Source organism: Chiloscyllium plagiosum, unplaced genomic scaffold (genome assembly GCF_037043375.1).
Source record: "Chiloscyllium plagiosum isolate Xiang-an unplaced genomic scaffold, Cpla_swu_hap1 HiC_scaffold_6, whole genome shotgun sequence".
NCBI classification, from domain to species: Eukaryota; Metazoa; Chordata; class Chondrichthyes; order Orectolobiformes; family Hemiscylliidae; genus Chiloscyllium; species Chiloscyllium plagiosum.
The window spans coordinates 94526129-94545961 of NW_028270144.1; the positions used below are offsets into that span (position 1 = coordinate 94526129).

At 39.6% G+C, this 19833-nt stretch overlaps 1 protein-coding gene across 7 annotated transcripts in view; it reads left to right on the forward strand.

The window, feature by feature from the left end:
• Window positions 1-19833, forward strand: part of LOC122551062 (protein furry homolog) — a 350939-nt gene that overhangs the window by 92859 nt on the left and 238247 nt on the right. For all 7 annotated transcript variants that reach the window (XM_087988218.1, XM_087988219.1, XM_087988222.1 and 4 more), the window contains 8 exons: window positions 3949-4002; window positions 7967-8106; window positions 15605-15695; window positions 16310-16389; window positions 16475-16555; window positions 17341-17509; window positions 18581-18673; window positions 18928-19026. In XM_087988218.1, the coding sequence (XP_087844344.1) occupies window positions 3949-4002; window positions 7967-8106; window positions 15605-15695; window positions 16310-16389; window positions 16475-16555; window positions 17341-17509; window positions 18581-18673; window positions 18928-19026 (807 nt within the window). The remainder of the gene's footprint in view (window positions 1-3948; window positions 4003-7966; window positions 8107-15604; window positions 15696-16309; window positions 16390-16474; window positions 16556-17340; window positions 17510-18580; window positions 18674-18927; window positions 19027-19833) is intronic.

Sequence of the window (19833 nt, forward strand, 5' to 3'; positions counted from 1 at the left end):
ACTGACTTGCCATTGCTGACATGTTCAGAGTCTGGGAGAATTCCACCAAGGAAACCTAGAAAATGGCAATCACAGACAATATTGAAAACACTGGATTGTTTTTGTTGATTTCAAATGTCTCAGTTTTAGCTAATTTGTATGATTCTCATTAGCCCACAAAGGAACATGATTTTAAGGACTGGATTTTGAATGGATGCACATCAATCTGACCCCAAATACTCTGCTCACACTCGATTAGTCCAAAAAATAAGGATACTTGTCCGTAGATTGCTAGGGATGCAGAACACAACCATTTAGACAGTTTCCTACATTTTTCTCGATTTAAGCTGCTGGGTTTAGAAATGTTAATGTCTTACTTAAACAGCAAGAGAAGGAATGTGTGTGCTAGCCTCAAGTGGATTTATGTAATTTTGTTTACTGTAATCACAAATTGATGGTACAATCCTACTATTTTCTGCCAATAAAACATGGTGCGTTTAAAGGATTAGTATAGATTTATTGGGAGAGCTTTGACTTATGTGACAGTCGAAGACTGGTGATAAATTGACAGTCTATTCAACATTTGCTTTGATTTTTATTTCCATTGACCACAATCAAAATAATAATTGGGAGAGTGTAAAAGAGGTTACTGATACACTATCTCCTATTTTACAGTATTGCACAAAGTTGACTCTATTATGTTTTCAGGGCAAAAGTCTGAATGTCAAAATAAAGCGTCACCAGATTCAAGACATAGGACTGAATTTTGCCAGTTGAGAGAAAGTCTCAATCTTAGTGCTGGGGTCAAGTGGGAACTACATGTGTATTTAGTGGGACTTCCTGGGAATCTTTCCATTTGCATCAAATGAAAATCTGTTCGGTTGGGGAGCGAGCCAAGAGTAGGTAGTGGACAGGAGAAAGCTCCAGCAAATCGAAGGAGGGTTTTATTGGTCAGAGCATTGTAGTACTTGATGCATTGTCATAGTCTTTGTTGTATGGCATTCATTATCTTCTAGATGCAGCAAATAACTGTTGACTGGGAGGTGCTGCAAATTTCTTCAGTCAGTCCCTCGAACAAAACTGAGGCATAAAAATTAAGCTATTTCACAATCTTTGCTGACGCAGACAATGGACAGCCACCACAGCTTCAAGTTCTACTCCAACATTCCCATATGTTTGCTGCTATCTTTCTGAATAAGCAGTTTTCTGAAGCACTTGCATTCAGACATCTCCATGAAGCTAATTTTCTGTTGGTAAACCCAGTGACAGTAAAAAAAGTAGTGATGTAGTTCCAAGTCAGGATGGTGAATGACTTTGAGGGAATTTTACAGATTATGGTATTCCCGTGTATCAACTGCCCGAATCCTTTCACATGGTGGAGGTTCCAGGTTTGGAAGGTGCTCTTTAAGGAGCTTTAATGAGTTCCAGCAGTGCATCTTGTAGATGGTAAGAATGGTTTCTACTGTGCATTGACGGCAAAGGAAATTAATATTAAAGATTGTGGATGAGGTGTCAGTCAAGTGGACTGTTTTCTGTTGGATGGTAGCCAACTTCTTAAGTGTTGTAGGATTTAACTCATCCAAGCACATGGAGAGTATTTCCGTATACTCCTGATCTGTGCCTTGTAGCTGATCGATAGGCACTGGGAAAACGGAGAGTTACTTAAGTGTAACACCTAGCCTGTGAATGACTCATGTAAAAGTATTTATAGCTGGCTGTGTTCTGTTTCTGTTCAATGGTAACAACCAGCATGTTGATAATGAGGGATTTAGTGTGGGCAATTGAATGTCAAGGGGAGATGATTAAATTCTTTCCTGTTGGAGATGTTCATTGTCTGGCATTTGCATATTATTAATGTTGCTTGCCGCTTATCAGCCAAAGCTTGGATGTTATAGAGTCATAGAGATGTACAGCATGGAAACAGACCCTTCGGCCCAACCTGTCCATGCCTCTCACCCTAAACCTATGCTCTCTAGTTCTGGACTCCCCGACCCCAGGGAAAAAACTTTGCCTATTTACACTATCCATGCCCCTCATAATTTTGTAAACCTCTATAAGGTCACCCCTCAGCCTCCGACACTCCAGGGAAGACAACCCCAGCCTGTTCAGCCTCTCCCTATAGCTCAAATCCTCCAACCCTGGCAACATCATCCTTGTAAATCTTTTCTGAATCCTTTCAAGTTTCACAACATCTTTCCGATAGGAAGGAGAACAGAATTACATGCAATATTCCAACAGTGGCCTAACCAATGTCCTGTACAGCCGCAACATGACCTCCCAACTCCTGTACTCAATACTCTGACCAATAAAGGAAAGCATACCAAACGCCTTCTTCACTATCCTATCTACCTGCGACTCCACTTTCAAGGAGCTATGAACCTGCACTCCAAGGTCTCTGTTCAGCAACACTCCCTAGGACCTTACCTGTCTTGCTGTGTCTAGGATTTAACTCCTCCATGGACGTAGGACTTAACTCATCCAGGAGTCACAAATAGCACTGAATTTTAAACAATCCTCAGCAAACATCCCCACTTCTGACCTTACAATGGAGGGAAGGTCATTAATGAAACAGCTAAGAATGGTTAGGCCTAGGCCATTACCCTGAGGAACTCCTGCAGAGATGCCATGGGGATGAGATGATTTGCTTTCAACAGCTACAACCGCCTTCCTTTATGTTTGGGATGACTCCAACTAGATTAGATTAGATTACTTACAGTGTGGAAACAGGCCCTTCGGCCCAACAAGTCCACACCTGCACCTCCAAAGCGCAACCCACCCATACCCCTACATTTACCCGTAGTGTTACTTACCTAACACTACGGGCAATTTAGCATGGCCAATTCACCTGACCTGCACATCTTTGGACTGTGGGAGGAAACTGGAGCACCCGGAGGAAACCCACGCAGATACGGGGAGAACGTGCAAACTCCACATAGTCAGTCGCCTGAGGCGGGAATTGAACCCGGGTCTATGGCGCTGTGAGGCAGCAGTGCTAACCACTGTGCCACCGTGCCGCCCACAACTAGTTGAGAGGAAGTCTCATGCCATAACTAGTTGAGAGTTATCGCTCAATTCCAATTGATTCCAGTTTTCCTCGGGTTCTCTGAAGCCATTTATGGTCAAAGGTGCCTTATTGTCAAGGGCAGTTCCTCTTTTGTCTTGTGATCAGCTATTTTATTTACATTTTGACCAAGATTATAATGAGGTCAGGAACTGAAGCCTAGAATCGAGCATCAGTGAACAGATAAGTGCTGAGCAAATGCCACTTCTAGGACTGTTAATAACCCTCTCTGTCATTTTGCTGCTGACAATGATTAATATTGGGACTGGTGAAGCTGTCAAAGCTTTCAAGAAAATGTCCAAAAAATGCATACAGTGCAAAGGATGGTGAGTGGTATGATCTAGTATGAATTGGCACTGAGTTGGTAGATTTTAGGACAGAATTTTGGCATGAGACTTCCTGCATGTTGTATTATCCTAAAACTGTCTGAAGTCAGGTGGTTTAATTTAGGGAAATAAGTTCATAGAATACCTCTGAAGAGCAATTGAATTTTATGGTTAGTTATATACCTTTCTGATGATGTCAGATCTGCTTCTGTATTTCACTTGAAACACATCGTCTGTAACATATCAATCAATTACTGCGTCAATGTCTTATAATACATATACCACCACTCCTAGTTTGGCAGAAAGCACCAAACTTTCAACATGATTGAATAATAGCACAAGACCAGCAATTATAAAATAGCAGTAGCAACCAATTTTGCTGCACATTTCAATATATTGCAAAAGCATCACTCTGATCCTTTTAATATCATCATCTATCATTTAAACACTTCGCTGAGAAATCTTAGGAACTGGTAATTGTTTTAAACATTGCTCATGTTGCACATGTTCACAGGTGCACAGGAATAATGTTACCTATCAGAGTTACTCTGATAATGACCTTTGTAACATTTTCTGTTCCAGGAAAAGCCATTGACAAAATCCTTGCAAAGGGGAGAAGACTTGCAGTTTGATCAGGTAAAAAAACAAAATAAATGATGCTTGAGCATTTGTTTTAGTTTAGAAGGCTTTTATTTGAAGAGTATTGATTGAAAAAGAATGCAACAGACAACAGTGCAGGTTTTGCAACCACATTTGAGGTAACCATTATAGTAACATATCTCGCATTTAGTTACCAATAATGCATGTAAAAGTTACAACTTACATTCATTGGATGTTGTGCTTTTAATGTGGAATAATATTTTAAGGTGGTTTGTAGAAATTTGATTATCGACCTGGATATGTACACACAAGTTCCACAAGAAAGATGATGAAAAGTTTAATCAGGGAGAAGGGCTTTAAGGAGAAGTGGAAGATAGAGTGACAAAGAAACTTAGAAAGGAAATTCTGTGCTGGGCTGAAGGGAATGGGAGATGATGAAATAAGGCACATGCAATGGCTGTGATCCGATAAGTTAGTGTCTGCTGGCACCCAGCGTCGTTTGTAAATGTGCATGTGTGCCAATCCACAAACACACACGCACACAATTCCAGAAACACTCTTGTCATCTTGTAGAATTCCAATGACATCTTACTGAAGGGAATTGCGTGCACACAGAAAAGAAGACAGCTGTTGAAATGGAGTTCAGCAGAAGGGAGGGAGTGAGGACAAGGACTAGTGAAGACAGGGGTGGGGAGAGTGGCAATGACAGAAAGACAAGTGAAGGTGGGTATGAGAAAAGGAGTGAGGATGAGGTTGGGTTGGAGAGTGGGAATGAGGATGGGGAGAATTGGGAAGAAAGACCTAAGAGGAATGGAGAATGGGCAGGAGGACGGGTGTGAGATGGAGAGTGGGAAGGACAACTGGGAAGAGGGGGAAGGTGGTCCAGAGGGAGGGAGGAAGAGGACCAGAAGGGGAGGACCAGTGATGGAGGGAGAGGGGTTTACTGACCCCCCTCCCCCCCCCCCACCCCCCATTCATGGATGCCTCTTCCCTTTTCTACATCACATTGCAGACAAACAAAAGTACAATGTGGATTGTACATTGAAGGAACTGGTCACTTCAAAGCTTAGGGTTGTGTAGGTAAATAAAGAACAAGAAAATAAATTGATTAAGAAATTCAGCAGGTCTGGCAGCATCTGTGGAATGAGTGACTGCCAGACTGTCAAAGAGAACCAGACAGGTAGTGCAGGAACCCCTGAGACAATTTCTGTTGTCCACTGTGGACACTGGTGAGGGCAATAGTCCCTCAAAGCAGTGCAGTCAGAGCCACATCCACGTCATCAAGGGCAGCTCAGCTTATAGAGAGGAGGATAAATACTGGGAGAGCACTACTACTAGGGGATTTAGAGGAATAAATAAGCTCTTCTTTGGCTGCTATCTGTTTTTATTTCTGATTTTCAGCATCCACAGTTTTTTAGTGTTTTTTTAGTCTTTAACATATATGTTGGCTGCTTAGGTTAGAAACATATGGGTTAAATGTTCATTGATTTTATCTCAGTGTTTGGTTCTGAGATTTTGTCCACAAGCTGGTACAGCTGTGAGGCTTGTGATGCAAATAGTCATCTTTCTGTGTATATCAAATACTAATCTGGAGTAGGTCAAATTTTAAAGCTCATAAGTAAGGAAAAAAGTATTATTTGGTAAAGCTTTGCTTTTAAAATCCATACATAATTTTGTAATTCCACATTAGATTTTTTGAATTTTTTGAAATCTGTTGTTAATGACAAATTTAATTGCTTATTCACTAAGTTTAAAAAATGTGGCAAAGAAATTTCTAAGTAATGGCAATATAAAATAATCTGAATCTGCATCAAAATCCATGTAGCAAAGTTATCCATATAAAGCTTGCAGAATAGTAAAGATGTTGATTTAAAAATATAAAATCTATGTGTGGTTAACTGTCAAGCAGAAAACCTTCATTCAGTTTATTTATATAAGTGCATGCCAGTAAAAATAGAACATTTAAACAGACAAGTGAATTTTAGTGGTTGAAGCCCAAGGTTAAGACAACCAGGCATATGAGTACATTGAACTGATATCTACCAACTGTATGAAGTTCATTTATAATGAAAGAAAATGAGCATTCATTGCAATAAGACCATATTTGCACTATATTTAATCTGTTCCAACTACAACACAGAGCCAGGATTCATCTTGCCACTGAGTGTGAATGAAGTCTGTAATTCACAGACTGTCCAGACTCTCCTCCCTTCCTGTTATAAGTATGAAACCTTTATAAGATCAACCCTCCCTTCCTGCGTTGACTTGAAGAATTATTTTAAGTAATGATAGCTGAAACTGTGCTGGTCTCTTCTATGACAAAATGCTTTAATTGTGGCATGCATGGAACTAGAAAGGAGGGCATTTAGTCCATTCAGGTGAAGAATTTTGTCTATTTAAAGTGGAATCTATTACTTTAATTCAGATAAAGAAGGCTCTGGAATAGATGAGGGGTGGCGGTTGAAATTCTTTTGAATAATTTCCAGTGCAAATTCAGCATCATTTTTGGAAAGCATGCCCAATGACAGAGGCCTGAAGTTTATTCCAAATCATACCTCAATCACAATTTCTGTAGTACTGATGAATTGCATGCCTTAATATAATTCAGCAGTTAGGGCCTTGTCAATATTGGCTAATTGAAACCTAAAAGCTCTTGGAAGGGTGTAAATTGGCATCAGCCCACACTATAGGCTCAGTGACAATACAGACACCTGTTCTTCAGCAGCAGTTATGATTAGGCTATGATAGACATTGCTACTACTGTGCGTTGTTGGTGGAGTAAGTGGATGTTGAAGGTGTTAGGATGGGTGCTTTGTTCTGGGTGGTCTTCTTAAATGCCTTTGGAGTTGTACTCATCCAGGCAAGAGCAGAGTTTTCCATCACACTCCTGACTTGTGTTTTGGCATTGGTATACAGGATTTGAGGAGTCATGACAAGAGTTACTCAACCTCTGAGCTGCTCTTATAGCCATATTTATATGGCTGGTTTAATTCAGTTTCTGGTCAATGTAACCCCATGATGATGTTAGTTAAAGGCCTCAACTGTGGTAATACCTTTGAGTACAATGGGGAGATGATGCAATTCTCTTTTGTTTTCAAGATGGTCATTGCCTGCCGTTTGTGTGCGAAGAATGTTATTTGTCACTTATCAACCCAAGCTTGAATGTGGTCCAAGTCTTGCTACATTTGGATATGGGCTGGAAATGTGTTGCTGGAAAAGCGCAGCAGGTCAGGCAGCATCCAGGGAACAGGAGAATCGACGTTTCGGGCATAAGCCCTTCTTCAGGAAATTGCATTCTTGAAGAAGGGCTTATGCCCGAAACATCGATTCTCCTGTTCCCTGGATGCTGCCTGACCTGCTGCGCTTTTCCAGCAACACATTTCCAGCTCTGATGTCCAGCATCTGCAGACCTCACTTTCTCCTCCTACATTTGGATATGGACTGCTTGAGAAATCATTAAGGTTGATAAACATTGTGAAATCATTGGAACACAGGAAGAGGAGTAGACCATTCAGCCCTTTGACCTTACATGCTATTTAATATGATTATGGATGATCGAACACTACAATGCCCTTTATCCACATTACCCCCACAATCCTTTGTGCTTTTGGTAATCATAAATCTATCAATTTCTACTTTAAACATATTCAAAGATTGAGCTTCCACAGCTTTCTCTGATAGAGAATTCTAAAGATTTACTCTGAATAAAAACTTGCTCCCGTATCAGTCCTAAATTGCATCACTCTTTAGAAATAACATTGTGTCCCCTGGTTCTAGATCAAAGCATTGATGAGTCAGGGTCTAGCACAAATGATTTTTATGAAAGTGGAAGTAGACAGGCCTTGTTTTGGAGAAAGCTAACTTTGTAACTTAAAGATGATGGTGATCCACTGAGCTAAGCTAATAGCTCAGACTTGGACCGAAATATAATTGTTTTCTATAAATGAATTAGGTGTGTAACTGCATGTAATCTATCATCCTTTGTGCTTTTCTTCCCTAGTTGATCAGCTCTATGAGTTCACTTGCAGAGTACTGCCTACCCTCTGTACTGCGCACACTTTTTGATTGGTATAAAAGACAAAATGGTACAGAAGATGAATCCCATGAATATCGACCCAGAACAAGCGCAAAGTCAAAGAGGTACTTATTTTTCACTTTAATTTATTGATTATATCTGATCATATATGTTTGTTTATGGATGTTATTCCCCCTCCCCTTGCTCAGGGACTTGTCACTTACTGGTATCGTCCACAGAAGTTCAAATGACATGCTGTTTTATCAGGACAGGTGTACTATATCGTCTAATATACTTGCCTGTTTTTCATATGTTGTGTATCACTTTAAGGTCACAAAACTTATTACTAAATTAACAACAAAAACTTATACAATCTTTTAACATGATAAAGTGTTCCAAGGCTCTTCACAAGAATTAAAAAGCAAAGCTTAACACTGAGCCATAAAAGGCAATATTAATGGTATTGGCCTTATTCAAAGGTTTAAGGAATATCTTTTAGAAGGAAAGAGACATGGAGGCGAAATGATTTTGGGAAGAAATTCACGTGTCTGAGGCACTGGCGGTTGAAGCCACAACTATCACTGTTGTATCAGTTAAAATTGGTAATTTTCAGAAAGCCAGAATTAGATGAGCATAAATATTTTGGAGATTTGGGTTCTTCAGAAAATTTCAGACATAAGAAGGACTGAAACACTGGAACAATTTGAAAACAAAAAAAAGAGGATCGTCAAATCAATGTTTTATAGTAATTGCTAAAAGTTGTACCAAAGTTAGCAAAATGATTCAAAAAAGAAACTAAGCACCAGTTTTTCTGTTTAAAAGGATAGAGTTTAAAAAGAAAGGACATTTATGCAAAACCTGTATTAAACCTTGGTTAGAGCACATAGAGTTTTGTTTAACATATTAAAAAGAGTTGAAGAGTGTGGTGCTAAAAAAGCACAGCTGGTCAGGCAGCGTCTGAGGAGCAAGAGAATCGACATTTCAAGCATAAGCCCTTCATCAGGAATGAGGATTGTGGGCCTAGGGGGCTGAGAGATAAATGGGGGTGTGGAGGGTGCTGGGGGGCCTGGGGCTGGAGAAAGGTAAATGGAAATGTGATAAGTAATGAAGGTGGGGGTGATGGTGATAGGGTGGAGTGGGTAGGTAGGAAGGAAGATGGACTGGTAGGACAGTTCAAGAGGGTGGTGCCAAGTTGGAAAAGGGGGGGGGGGGGGGGGGGAAGAGAATGAAGAAACTGGTGGAATCCATATTGATCCCTTGTGGTTAGAGGGACCCAAGGCATTCTTCCTTCAGGTGTCAGGTGGTTAGGGTTTGGCGGTGGAGGCGGCCCAGGACTTGCATGTCCTTGGTAGAGTGGGTGGGGGAGTTTGACTGTTCAGCCACAGGGTGGGGATTGTTTAGTGCATGTGTCCCAGAGATGTTCTCTGAAACGATCCGTAAGTTGATGTCCTGTCCTGTCCATCTTCCTTCCCACGATCCACTCCACACTCCTCTCCCAGTTACCTTCCCCCAGCACCACCCCCCTCCCCCTTGGGCCACAAGCCTTATTCATGATGAAAGGTTTATGCTTGAAAAGTCGATTCTCCTGCTCCTTGGATGTTGCTTGACCAGCTATGTTTTTCCAGCACCACACTCTTTGACTCTGATCGCAAGCATCTGCAGTCCTCACTTTCTCCATATTAAAAAGAGTAAAGAGTACTGGAGAGGGTGCACAGAAGAACTACAATGCTGACACTAGAAATGAGTTGGTATACATGTCAGAAGGATTAACATGCTGGGATTCTGCTACCTTAAAGAAAAAGAGTCAGGAGCGACGCAGTAGCGATCTTCAAAGTGTTACAAGGTTTTGATAGAGTGGATACAGAGGAAATGGTTTCTTTTGTGAGAAGAACATAACTAGAGGCCATCAATGTTAGATATTCATCAAGAATAGGGATGAATATCTCTACCTCTATTTGTTGTAGTATTCTGTATAACAGATGAGTGGTGAGAATGTGAAATTCACTGTAACAAGGAATGTTGAAACAACTAATATACTGTAGATGCATATAAGGGGAGATTAGAGAAGCACGCGAAGAAGAAAGGAATAGATGACTTTAACATTGAATTTAGATGAAGAGAGAAGAAAGGAAGCTGAAGTGGAGCATTATCACCCACATAGACTTTTTGGTCTGGTTGACCAAGTTTGGTGCTGCTTATTCATATACAAGATGTTGCTTAACTAGGTAGTAATGCAAGGGTGAGGACAAGGGTGATGGGTGAAATAGACTAGTTGCAAAAAAGGACAATTGCTGGAAATTTGGATCGCCACAATTTTAGAGGATGGAAAGGGGAACTAATCAAATATAAAAGCAATAAAAGCTTAGATGCAGGTGTCAGTAGCAGATAAGCTGAGTAAGGGCAGAAAAGAACATTGTTACCAAAGTGGAAATGGGCAGTCTTGATAGTTGCATGAACATATAGAGATCATGTTTTTTTTTACTTTTCCTGTTGCTCTAATTATGGACTGAAATGAGAAATGAACTGTCTTAAAACCAAAGATTGCTGTAGGTTTGATGCATGTTTTGAAAGCAAGGAAAAGTGATGATCTAACCCCATCATGGCTGATGGTGGAATTTGAATTCAGTAAAATTAGCCTAGAATTAAGAATCTAATGATGATCATAAAACCATTATCAATTGTTGGGAAAAACAACTGGTTCACTCATGTCCTTTAGGGAAGGAAATTAGTCTGGCCTGTACGTCTGTCCATTCCAACATAGTCATCTGCACAGGATCATTCCTTATCAGCAATGTCTTAGATAACACCTTCATCATTTCTGATATATCCTGTCCCAGGAGCAGGACAGGCCCAGTTGAGGTGGCGGCATAGTGGTCTACAGTTAGGAGGGAGTTGCCCTGGGAGTCCTCAAAATTGACTCTGGACACCATGAAGTCTCATTGCATCTGTTCAAAAAGGGGAAAGGAAACCTCCTGCTGATTACCACATACTGTCTTTCCTTGGCTGATGAAGCAGTGTTCCTCTGCTAAGGATAGAAAGCTACAGAATGTATATTGGGTGGCAAATTTCAGTGTCTGCCACCCAGTGGTCACTGGGCATCAGCACTACTGATCATGATGCTTGTATCCTAAAGATCATTATTGCTCGATTGGATCTGCATTAGGTTGTAAAGGAACAAATAAGACAGAAAATCATACTTGACCTCATCCTCCTCAATCTGCCTGCCACAGATGCATCTGTCCATGACAGTATATCAGTAAGAGTGACCATCGCACAATCCTTGTGGAAATAAACTCCTGTCTCCTCGCTGACAGTGCCACACAACACCATATAAAGTATTATCACCACACTAAATCAAACAAACTTCAAACTCATCTAGCAACTCCAGATTGAGCGTTCATGAGGCACTGTGGGGCATCAGTAGCAGTAGATTTGTACACCAACACAATCTGCAGCTTCATGACCAGGCATATCCCCCACTCTACTAAAGAAACTAAAGAATCAATCCAGGTTTTCTAAAGTGTAGGGTGGGCATGCCAGGAGCAACAGCAAGCCTATCTAAAATGGTGATATCAACCTGTTGAAGCTACAAAACAGGATGGCTTGCCTTCCAAGCAGCAAGTGATGGAGTTAAGTGATCATGCAACCAATGGATCAGATCTAGTCCTATCATACCCAGTTGTGAATTGAACAACTCAGTGGGAGAGGAGGCTTCACAAATATCCTCATCCTCAATGATCGGGGAGCCCAACATATCAGTGCAAAAGATAAGGCTGAAGCATTTGCAATAGTCTTCATCTAGAAGTGCCAAGTGAATGATTATCTCTGCCTCCTGCAGTGGTCCTTAGCATTATTGCTGCCAGCCTTCAGGCAATTTGATTCATTCCATATGATATCAAAAGTGGTTAGAGGCACTGGATTCTGCAAAGGCTATGGGCCCGATCACATTCCAACAATAGTACTGAAGATTTGTGCTGCAGAACATGACAAACCCCTGGCCAAGATATTCCAGGACAGCCATCTGTATCATTCTGTATTGGATGATCCTTCAGGTCAATGCCTGATTTTCTTCTTCATCATCTTAATTTATAGTGGATTGCTGGCAATCCCCATTTCCTCAGTATTCAGAAGATGCCCCCCACCTACCACCACCACCACCACCACCAGCACCACCCAATCTTTGTCCGTTCCAAATCGGAAGCATGCCACAACAATGCAGCCCTGGGCTATACTGCAAAGTCCTTCCACAGTGGTTCAGGCATCGTATAAAGGCTGTAGTCTCTTTTAATATGTAAATATGGGTAGAGTAGTGTCTCTGTTTTGCATGAGTCTGAGGATTTTGTAAAGGTTTAATCAGCCATGTTTGAGGAGGTTTGCCAATCTGCCATCACTGTATGGTCCAAAGATTTTGGAAGGATGCAGAAGCTGGGAATTCTCTACTATGTAAGTATCAAGACACCGTGCAGGATATCTAGTGTGCACCAGCAAAATCTGGCATTGATGCTCACAGTTAAGCTGAATATTGATGGAATGGAAACCTTTTCTGCTGACAAACTCCATAGGCTCATGCTGCACTTCAATAACAATATGGGTATGGTCTATAACATTCTGTACCTGGGGAAGCCATCAATAGTAGAGAAGTCCAGGCTGCTTGACTCACCTTATTATCGGAGAAGGACCTAAATTGATGTAATTTGGAGAAAATGGTTTTTCTTTGGGACCAGTGATGTTTGTGATCATGGTTACATAATATAGGCAATTTTCTGATCATCTAACTTTGTTGTGGAGCAGTTTAGATATCATACATTTAATTGGATAAAGTATACAGCCATGACAATTGGAATCAGTCCACTGATACCAGAAGACATGCTGTTGGTGCAGAAAGTGTTGTTCCCATTGAAATAGTGGGGGTGGCATCCTGCTTACTGGCTGAGGATTTAGGCACCTGTTCCCTGGTTTTTTCTCCTGTTCTTCTGGTCCATCCTCTACCAGGACCACCTACTTCCCATGAGAATTGGCCTCTGAGGCCCACCAGATGAGATCTTTCTCTCTTTTTCTCCCTCACTCTTTCTCCCTCTTGCCATCTTTTTCTATCTGTTTCTTTCTCTCTTTTCCTGTCTTTCTCTCTCTTCTCCCCTAGAACCCTACCTCTGAGCACTCTTTAGTTTGTTGTTATGCCCATTTTTAGAGACATGTAATTTACTCTGAAGTGTCTAAAGTCAATGCCACACCAGCAGCATATGGTGTGCTTAAACCAAATTGCAAATCTGAAAGTTTCAGGAGATCAGTCCTTAGTCTAATCAAGGAGGCTATAGTTAATCAGATCCAACATTAACCTTTCCCAACACTGCTGCACATTCCACTTGGACGTGACTATGCACATGCACAAATTCAGACCAGGCTGGCAATATTTGACAGAGTATGCAACTGGGTTTTAAACATGATGTCTGCAGCATGAATATCATAAAGGCATGGGGTCGGCAAGCATTTCTGCCACTGGTAAGTGTAGGATTTTGCAAGAAAGGTGCTGTGGAGGTAGGGTAATACTTAGGTTGAGTAGCATTAGATAGAGTTAGAAATGTTGCTGCTACTCATGGAGGGAAGCCCGCCCACTTCCCTCCAAGAACCTCCGTGGAATTGGTATGAAGCCAAATTTTGGGAAAACCCAGCCCAAGAATGTCATTGCTTATTGGAGGAATTCAGAACTTATCTTTTAAATTTTAAGGAAACAATCAGAAATTTTTTATCTCAGCATCAAAAATCTTTTTTTCCATTTTTTTCTTATTTTCTCAATGTTCTTACTATTGCTCTTGAGAATGGAAAATTCAGCCCAATATTCTACAGAGTATAAACCTCTGACTTGCTTCCTACAAACATAACCAAGTTTATTTTTTTTTTATTATTGTGCTTTTCAGTCCAATGGGCTTTTAAACATAATTGTACTCTGGAACGCAATTTCTTTTTATTCTGTGTGTTGATGCACAAGTCAGAGCTCAGATCTACAAAGATGTCCTCCTGGTCCAAATTTAGACAGTGTTATTTATGTCTCAACCCACCAGGCATAGACAGACATTCCATTCGTGCCAATATCATGGCTGGACTTTTCCTTTCTTTACAAAGCTATTTGGCCATACTCAATTTCTGTAAATCACTCTCAATGTCTCTAGCCATACAGAATTACCTTATTTGGTTACCCACAGCATACCATTTCTGTTCAGCCTTTCTGTGCTTTGACTTCTTAAAGCAAAAAAAACCTACTATTCAGAAGGTAGCTCCACCACAACAAATGATCTTGATAGAAAGTTCAGTACTTTCATATGAATTAAACAGTTATTCCCCCTCCCCATCACTTTCACATACACCCTACCATGCACCACCTGCACTTACAGGTACCTCAGCCTCATAGGCATTGTCCCTCCCTGCTTATGATAGGCATTCCCCATCACCACCCTTTGCTATTTCCTCCCCAACCTCTTGTGAGTCTTGTCAGTCAGCAGTCTTCAACCACCAAAATAGGGTCCGGATGGGGAAATATTTGAGAAGTACTGCCTTACTTTAATATAATAGAGACCATTATAAGAAATGCCACTCAGCAGAAGTTGACATGCATTTTCCATGGTAATAGGTTCATAGAGTTGTACAGCATGGAAACAGAAACTTCGGTCCAACTCGGCCATGCCGACCAGATATCTTAAATTAATCTAGTCCCATTTGCCAGCATGTGGCCCATATCCTTCTAAACCCTTCATATTCATGTACCTATCCAATTGTCTTTTCAATGTTGTAATTTTACCAGCCTTCAACGCTTTCTCTGGCAGTTCATTCAATACATGCACCACTCTCTGCATGAAAAAAATGCTTCTTAAATCCCTTTCAAATCTTTTCCCTCTCACCTTAAACCTACGACCTCTCGTTTTGGATTCCCCGGCTCTGTGAAAAAGGACTTGTTTATTCATTCTTTCCACGTCCCTCATGATTTTATAACCTCATTAAGGTCACTCTCAGCCTCATCGCTCCAAGGAAACTAGCCTCAACTCATTCAGCCAATCCCTATAGCTCAAACCCTCCAACCCTGGCAACATCTATGTAAGTCTTTTCTGTACCCTTTCAAGTTTTGCAGAAGCAGAGTCCAGGAAGTGAGTTGCAGTTGCAGCTGGAGCCTGGTGCAAGAGCAAAGCAAGCCCAGGCCAGCCGGGGGATGAGTCCTGCAGGTGAGTCTGGGACAGAGGCCAGCATGTAGAGGCAGCGAGGCCTTGTGTCCTGAAGCCCAGCGGGCACGGACTCACTGAAAAAGGACTATAACTTGAGTTCTTTAAAGATACTTTTTATTCTCATTCTGGACTTTTTAAACTCTGTATTCCTGTACTAGTGTATCTTTTTACTATTTCAATTCTGTTACAACACTTAAAATATCTGTACCTGAGATGGTACCAAGAGGTGACATTACAAACTTTGCACTCATTCGAGTGCATGTGACAATAAAGGCTATTCTGTTCTGATAAGTGCATATAGAATACATTATACCTTTTTTTAATGATATATTTGCATTAGATAAACCGGTCATCCTTTGCAAGACACTGGATAATTCAATTAATTACTATTCAATTTTAACTTTTTTTTTAGTGATGAACAACAAAGGGATTATCTTCTAGAGAGAAGGGATCTTGCAATTGATTTTATTTTTTCTCTGGTATTAATTGAAGTTTTAAAGCAAGTAAGTAACTTTGATCTTTTTATTTTTTATGTTTGATTTCCAATATTGACAATTCTTTGCATTTTCATGTAAATTATGGCACCAATAAATTGTCACCATTAAAATAACTAACTGCTGTGGTAATTAAAGTTGTATTTAAATAATGCAATGATAACCTAATGGTGATCCAGTAATTTGTTTCCTGAGAATACTGGAACAATCATGCAAAAGCATGAATGGTCCTCCACAGGTTTATTAAGAGGAAAAGCCAGGCCTCACTTTTTCAGGAGAACACCGTTATGACCAATGATTAGATTGCTCAATACCTTGTATAACTGAGCCCAATATGCATACTTTATCAATTCAGAAAAAAATCCCAGAACCTGTTTAGAATCCGACTTGTATATTTACACAGCTTCCCACTAACTGTAGGTGAGAGTTTTATGTATCTATTTAAAGATCTGCATGAGACTTCATTTAGTAACAGGCAGACATTAAAGAGATTTTCGAGGGGCCTACCCAGTTCTCTGCTTTTTGTTCATTTTGTAAGCCAGAATTTGATGGCTGGCAGTTGTAAGGCATCTTCCATGTTCTCTATCTAAGTAGATTAAAACCTGTATGTTATTCCTTTTCAGCTTTCACTTCATCCTGTACCAGACAACTTGGTCCAAGAAGTTATTAACTTGGCATTCAAGCACTTCAAATATAAGGAGGGGTAAAATGTATATTCTCATTCATACATTTATTTAATATATTTGTTATATTTTCATTGCTAACACTATGTATTGTTTTTCATTTAGTTATCTTGGTCCCAACACTGGAAACATGCATATTATAGACGATTTATATGCAGAAGTAATAGGTGTTCTGGCACAATCAAAGTGAGTACTGTGCAACGTTTTACAGTATTTAAGTTTTGCACAAGCAGAAATGGGTAAGGATAGTTTACACTTATGCTCTCAAGAATTTTGTGTCACAATAATTGCAATATCCTAACGTAATGATAAATGTTAGCTAGAAATATGCACAGAACGTTTGCCATTCTTCCATCATCGATTCACTGCAAGTGACATAAATGCCAGGACTAATTTTAGTTCTCATATGGAATCTTAGAGCAGCAGATGGCAATCCAGTGCAAGAGCATGAATCAGTTTCAGATTTTAATTACTAAGTCTCATTGGAATCCTGCCATGTAGCTACTTAACTGTTTCATACAGAAAGAAGCAGCTGGTCACTGAAAATCACATGGTTCAGAAACTGCCTGTTGGAAGATGGTTGCCAGCAATCACATATGTCCAAGACTTATGGTATTTTTCAAGTCTCTATGTGTGGAACAGGGACTTTGAGTAGAAAAGTCTTTAATGTTCAGTGTCAGATCCAGAGCAGGGATTTGTTTATTCTGATGTTAATACGTAACAATTATATATGCTTCCTCCCAACATTTTAGGAGCTCACCTGTAAAATAATATAAATTATAATAACTAATATTGCCAGTAGATGTCTTTGGTAAGTGAGTATTGATTTTTATAATTGTATCTGAAATTGTTTTCATAATAGTTGATAGAAATAGACCTTTGTCACTGCAAAATATTACTCCATATATAGCCTTAAAACTTAATAACTGAATGCGAATAATGAAAAGAAATAATTTCTTTCACCTTTATAGATTTCCTGCTGTGAAAAAGAAATTTATGTCAGAACTTAAGGAACTACGTCAGAAAGAACAGAATCCCTATGTAGTTCAAAGCAGTATTAGTCTCATAATGGGTATGAAATTCTTTCGAATTAAGATGTATCCTGTGGAGGATTTTGAAGCCTCTTTCCAATTTATGCAGGTTTGATTTCTGAAACTTGTTTGATTGTATTACTTGTATAATAATATTTTAGTGTAAAAGTACAGTGGCAATAAAGGACAACATTTGGTCTGTAAACTTTGTGAGGACACATTTATTTCCCATGTACCTGTGACAGAATGAGTTCCAGCCAGTTTTAATCAGTGGGCCTTCTTAATATGTCATTTGCCAATTTCACACCCATAATACAGGGTGATTCAGCTGCAGACTACAGTTCCAGGAATGCCTTTTATTGGGAAGGGGCTAACTTTATGCCTCCAAACCAGGTCAAGGAGGGCAAACCTTTCCATCTGTGGTTTGGAGGAACACTCCTTTTCCTCCTGGCTGCATGAAGGAATGAGATATATTACTTTGAATGGCCTCTTTTATTTTTCAGTCTTGTAACATGCATTCACCTTTAGAAAAATGCAGCAGCTTTCCCAGTAAGGCCAAAATTGAAATAGCAGTTAGAGACTAATAATGTCATCAGATCACCATCTGCATGTTTCAGGAGGGACCCCATTGGCAATGGAATAGAAAAAAAAAACAAACAAGGCCTAAAACAGGTTGTCAAATCACTGTATGCCCATATATCACTACTGCCAAAGAGATTATTTCACTCCCTGCAGAGGTGTTAAATTTCAAATTATTTTTTAAAGAAAACATTTTTTAAAATACACAATGAGTACTTATTGAATACAAGTCCCCACAGCTTATTATGTCAATCATAATGACCAATAAAGATTTTACATCTGAAGAACATACAAACAGGAGTAGGCCACTCAATCCTTTGAATCTCCTCTGACATTTAATAAAATCATGGCTGATCAGATTTGAACCTCAGCTCTACATTCCTGCATGACTCTTATGATCTTTCAGTTTTAGTTTGTAAAGTTTTAAGTATGCATTCTGAGTACCCTATTCATGATAATTATTTAGAATGGTTTATGTAGATTTACCACAAAAATTGTTATTTGATTGTTATTACCATATTAAATGTTTAATAATAAAATCATCTGTATAATTTTTCTGTAAAGCTAATACTCCTGCCTTTATTTGGATCTGTATCCTTAGGAATGTGCACAGTATTTTTTGGATGTTAAGGACAAAGACATTAGACATGCACTGGCTGGCCTTTTTGTAGAAATTCTATTTCCAGTGGCTGCAGTGAGTATAGTCAATTATATTAAACTTTAACAAACAAACAGAAATTGATGGAGAAACTCAGCAGGTCTGGCAGCATCTGTGGTCACTACCTTTGAAATGTCAGCTCTGTCAGATCTGTTGAGTTTCTCCAGCAATTTCTGTTTTTGTTTGTTTCAGAAGTGCGGTATCTGCAGTTCTTTGTTTTATTTTATGTTAAATTAAGTTGTGTTCAATAAAGTGCACAGCATAAATGTAAGATTTTTATTATTTTTAAGGCTGTCAAGAATGAAGTTAATGTACCATGTCTTCGAAACTTTGTGGAGAGTCTCTATGACACAACTCTGGAATTATCAACACGCAAAAAACATTCACTGGTGAGTAAACCCTTCTGCTTACTAATGTAGAGTGTTACAACGTTCATCCCTCAGGAAGCTGAAATTCACTTGTTTGTTATAAATCAATTGTATTATACTGTAAACCTGATCAGTTGGAATGTTTGAATATAAAATTGAAGCATTTAAAATATATTGTAAAACTGAACAGGAGGTCTGTGATAGTTTTACTAATCGGTGTCATATGAGTATAAAGCTGGAACATTGTCAGCCTATTACCAACATTGGGGATGATAACAGTTACTGACAGTTTACTAATATCTACATTCCAGAATTAATGATTATTAAGTCATTAGTAGTACTGAAGGCTGATCATGTACAGCTGATTGTTATGAATTAATACAATTAGATTTTTTTGTAATTTAAGTTGTAATTGACATTTGATGTGTTATCTACATCATTCAGTGATAACAATGAGAGCTCAGCCATAATTTATTAGTAATGTAACTTTAAACTGGAATTTTATTCTAATTTGCAAAAAGGATTTGTTGACAGGTAACAAAAACACTAATTGTCTGTTAAGTTTGACGTAAAGGATACCTAATGTTACACTAGTTAGCCAACCCTCCCAATTGTTCTAGAAGCTCCGCAGCCAAGGACGCAATCCACAGACACTGGATGTACACACCTTCCTCTACAGACATTGACATGCAGTATCTTGGCACCCCTCTAGTGCACTGGGTCTGGAAGCAGATTTGTATTGCAGGGTAACTAACACTGGAAGACTGCAGCGGGGACACTTTGGACACAGGAACTGGCACCCAGTTCAAGGTCTCAAGTAGGCTAGTT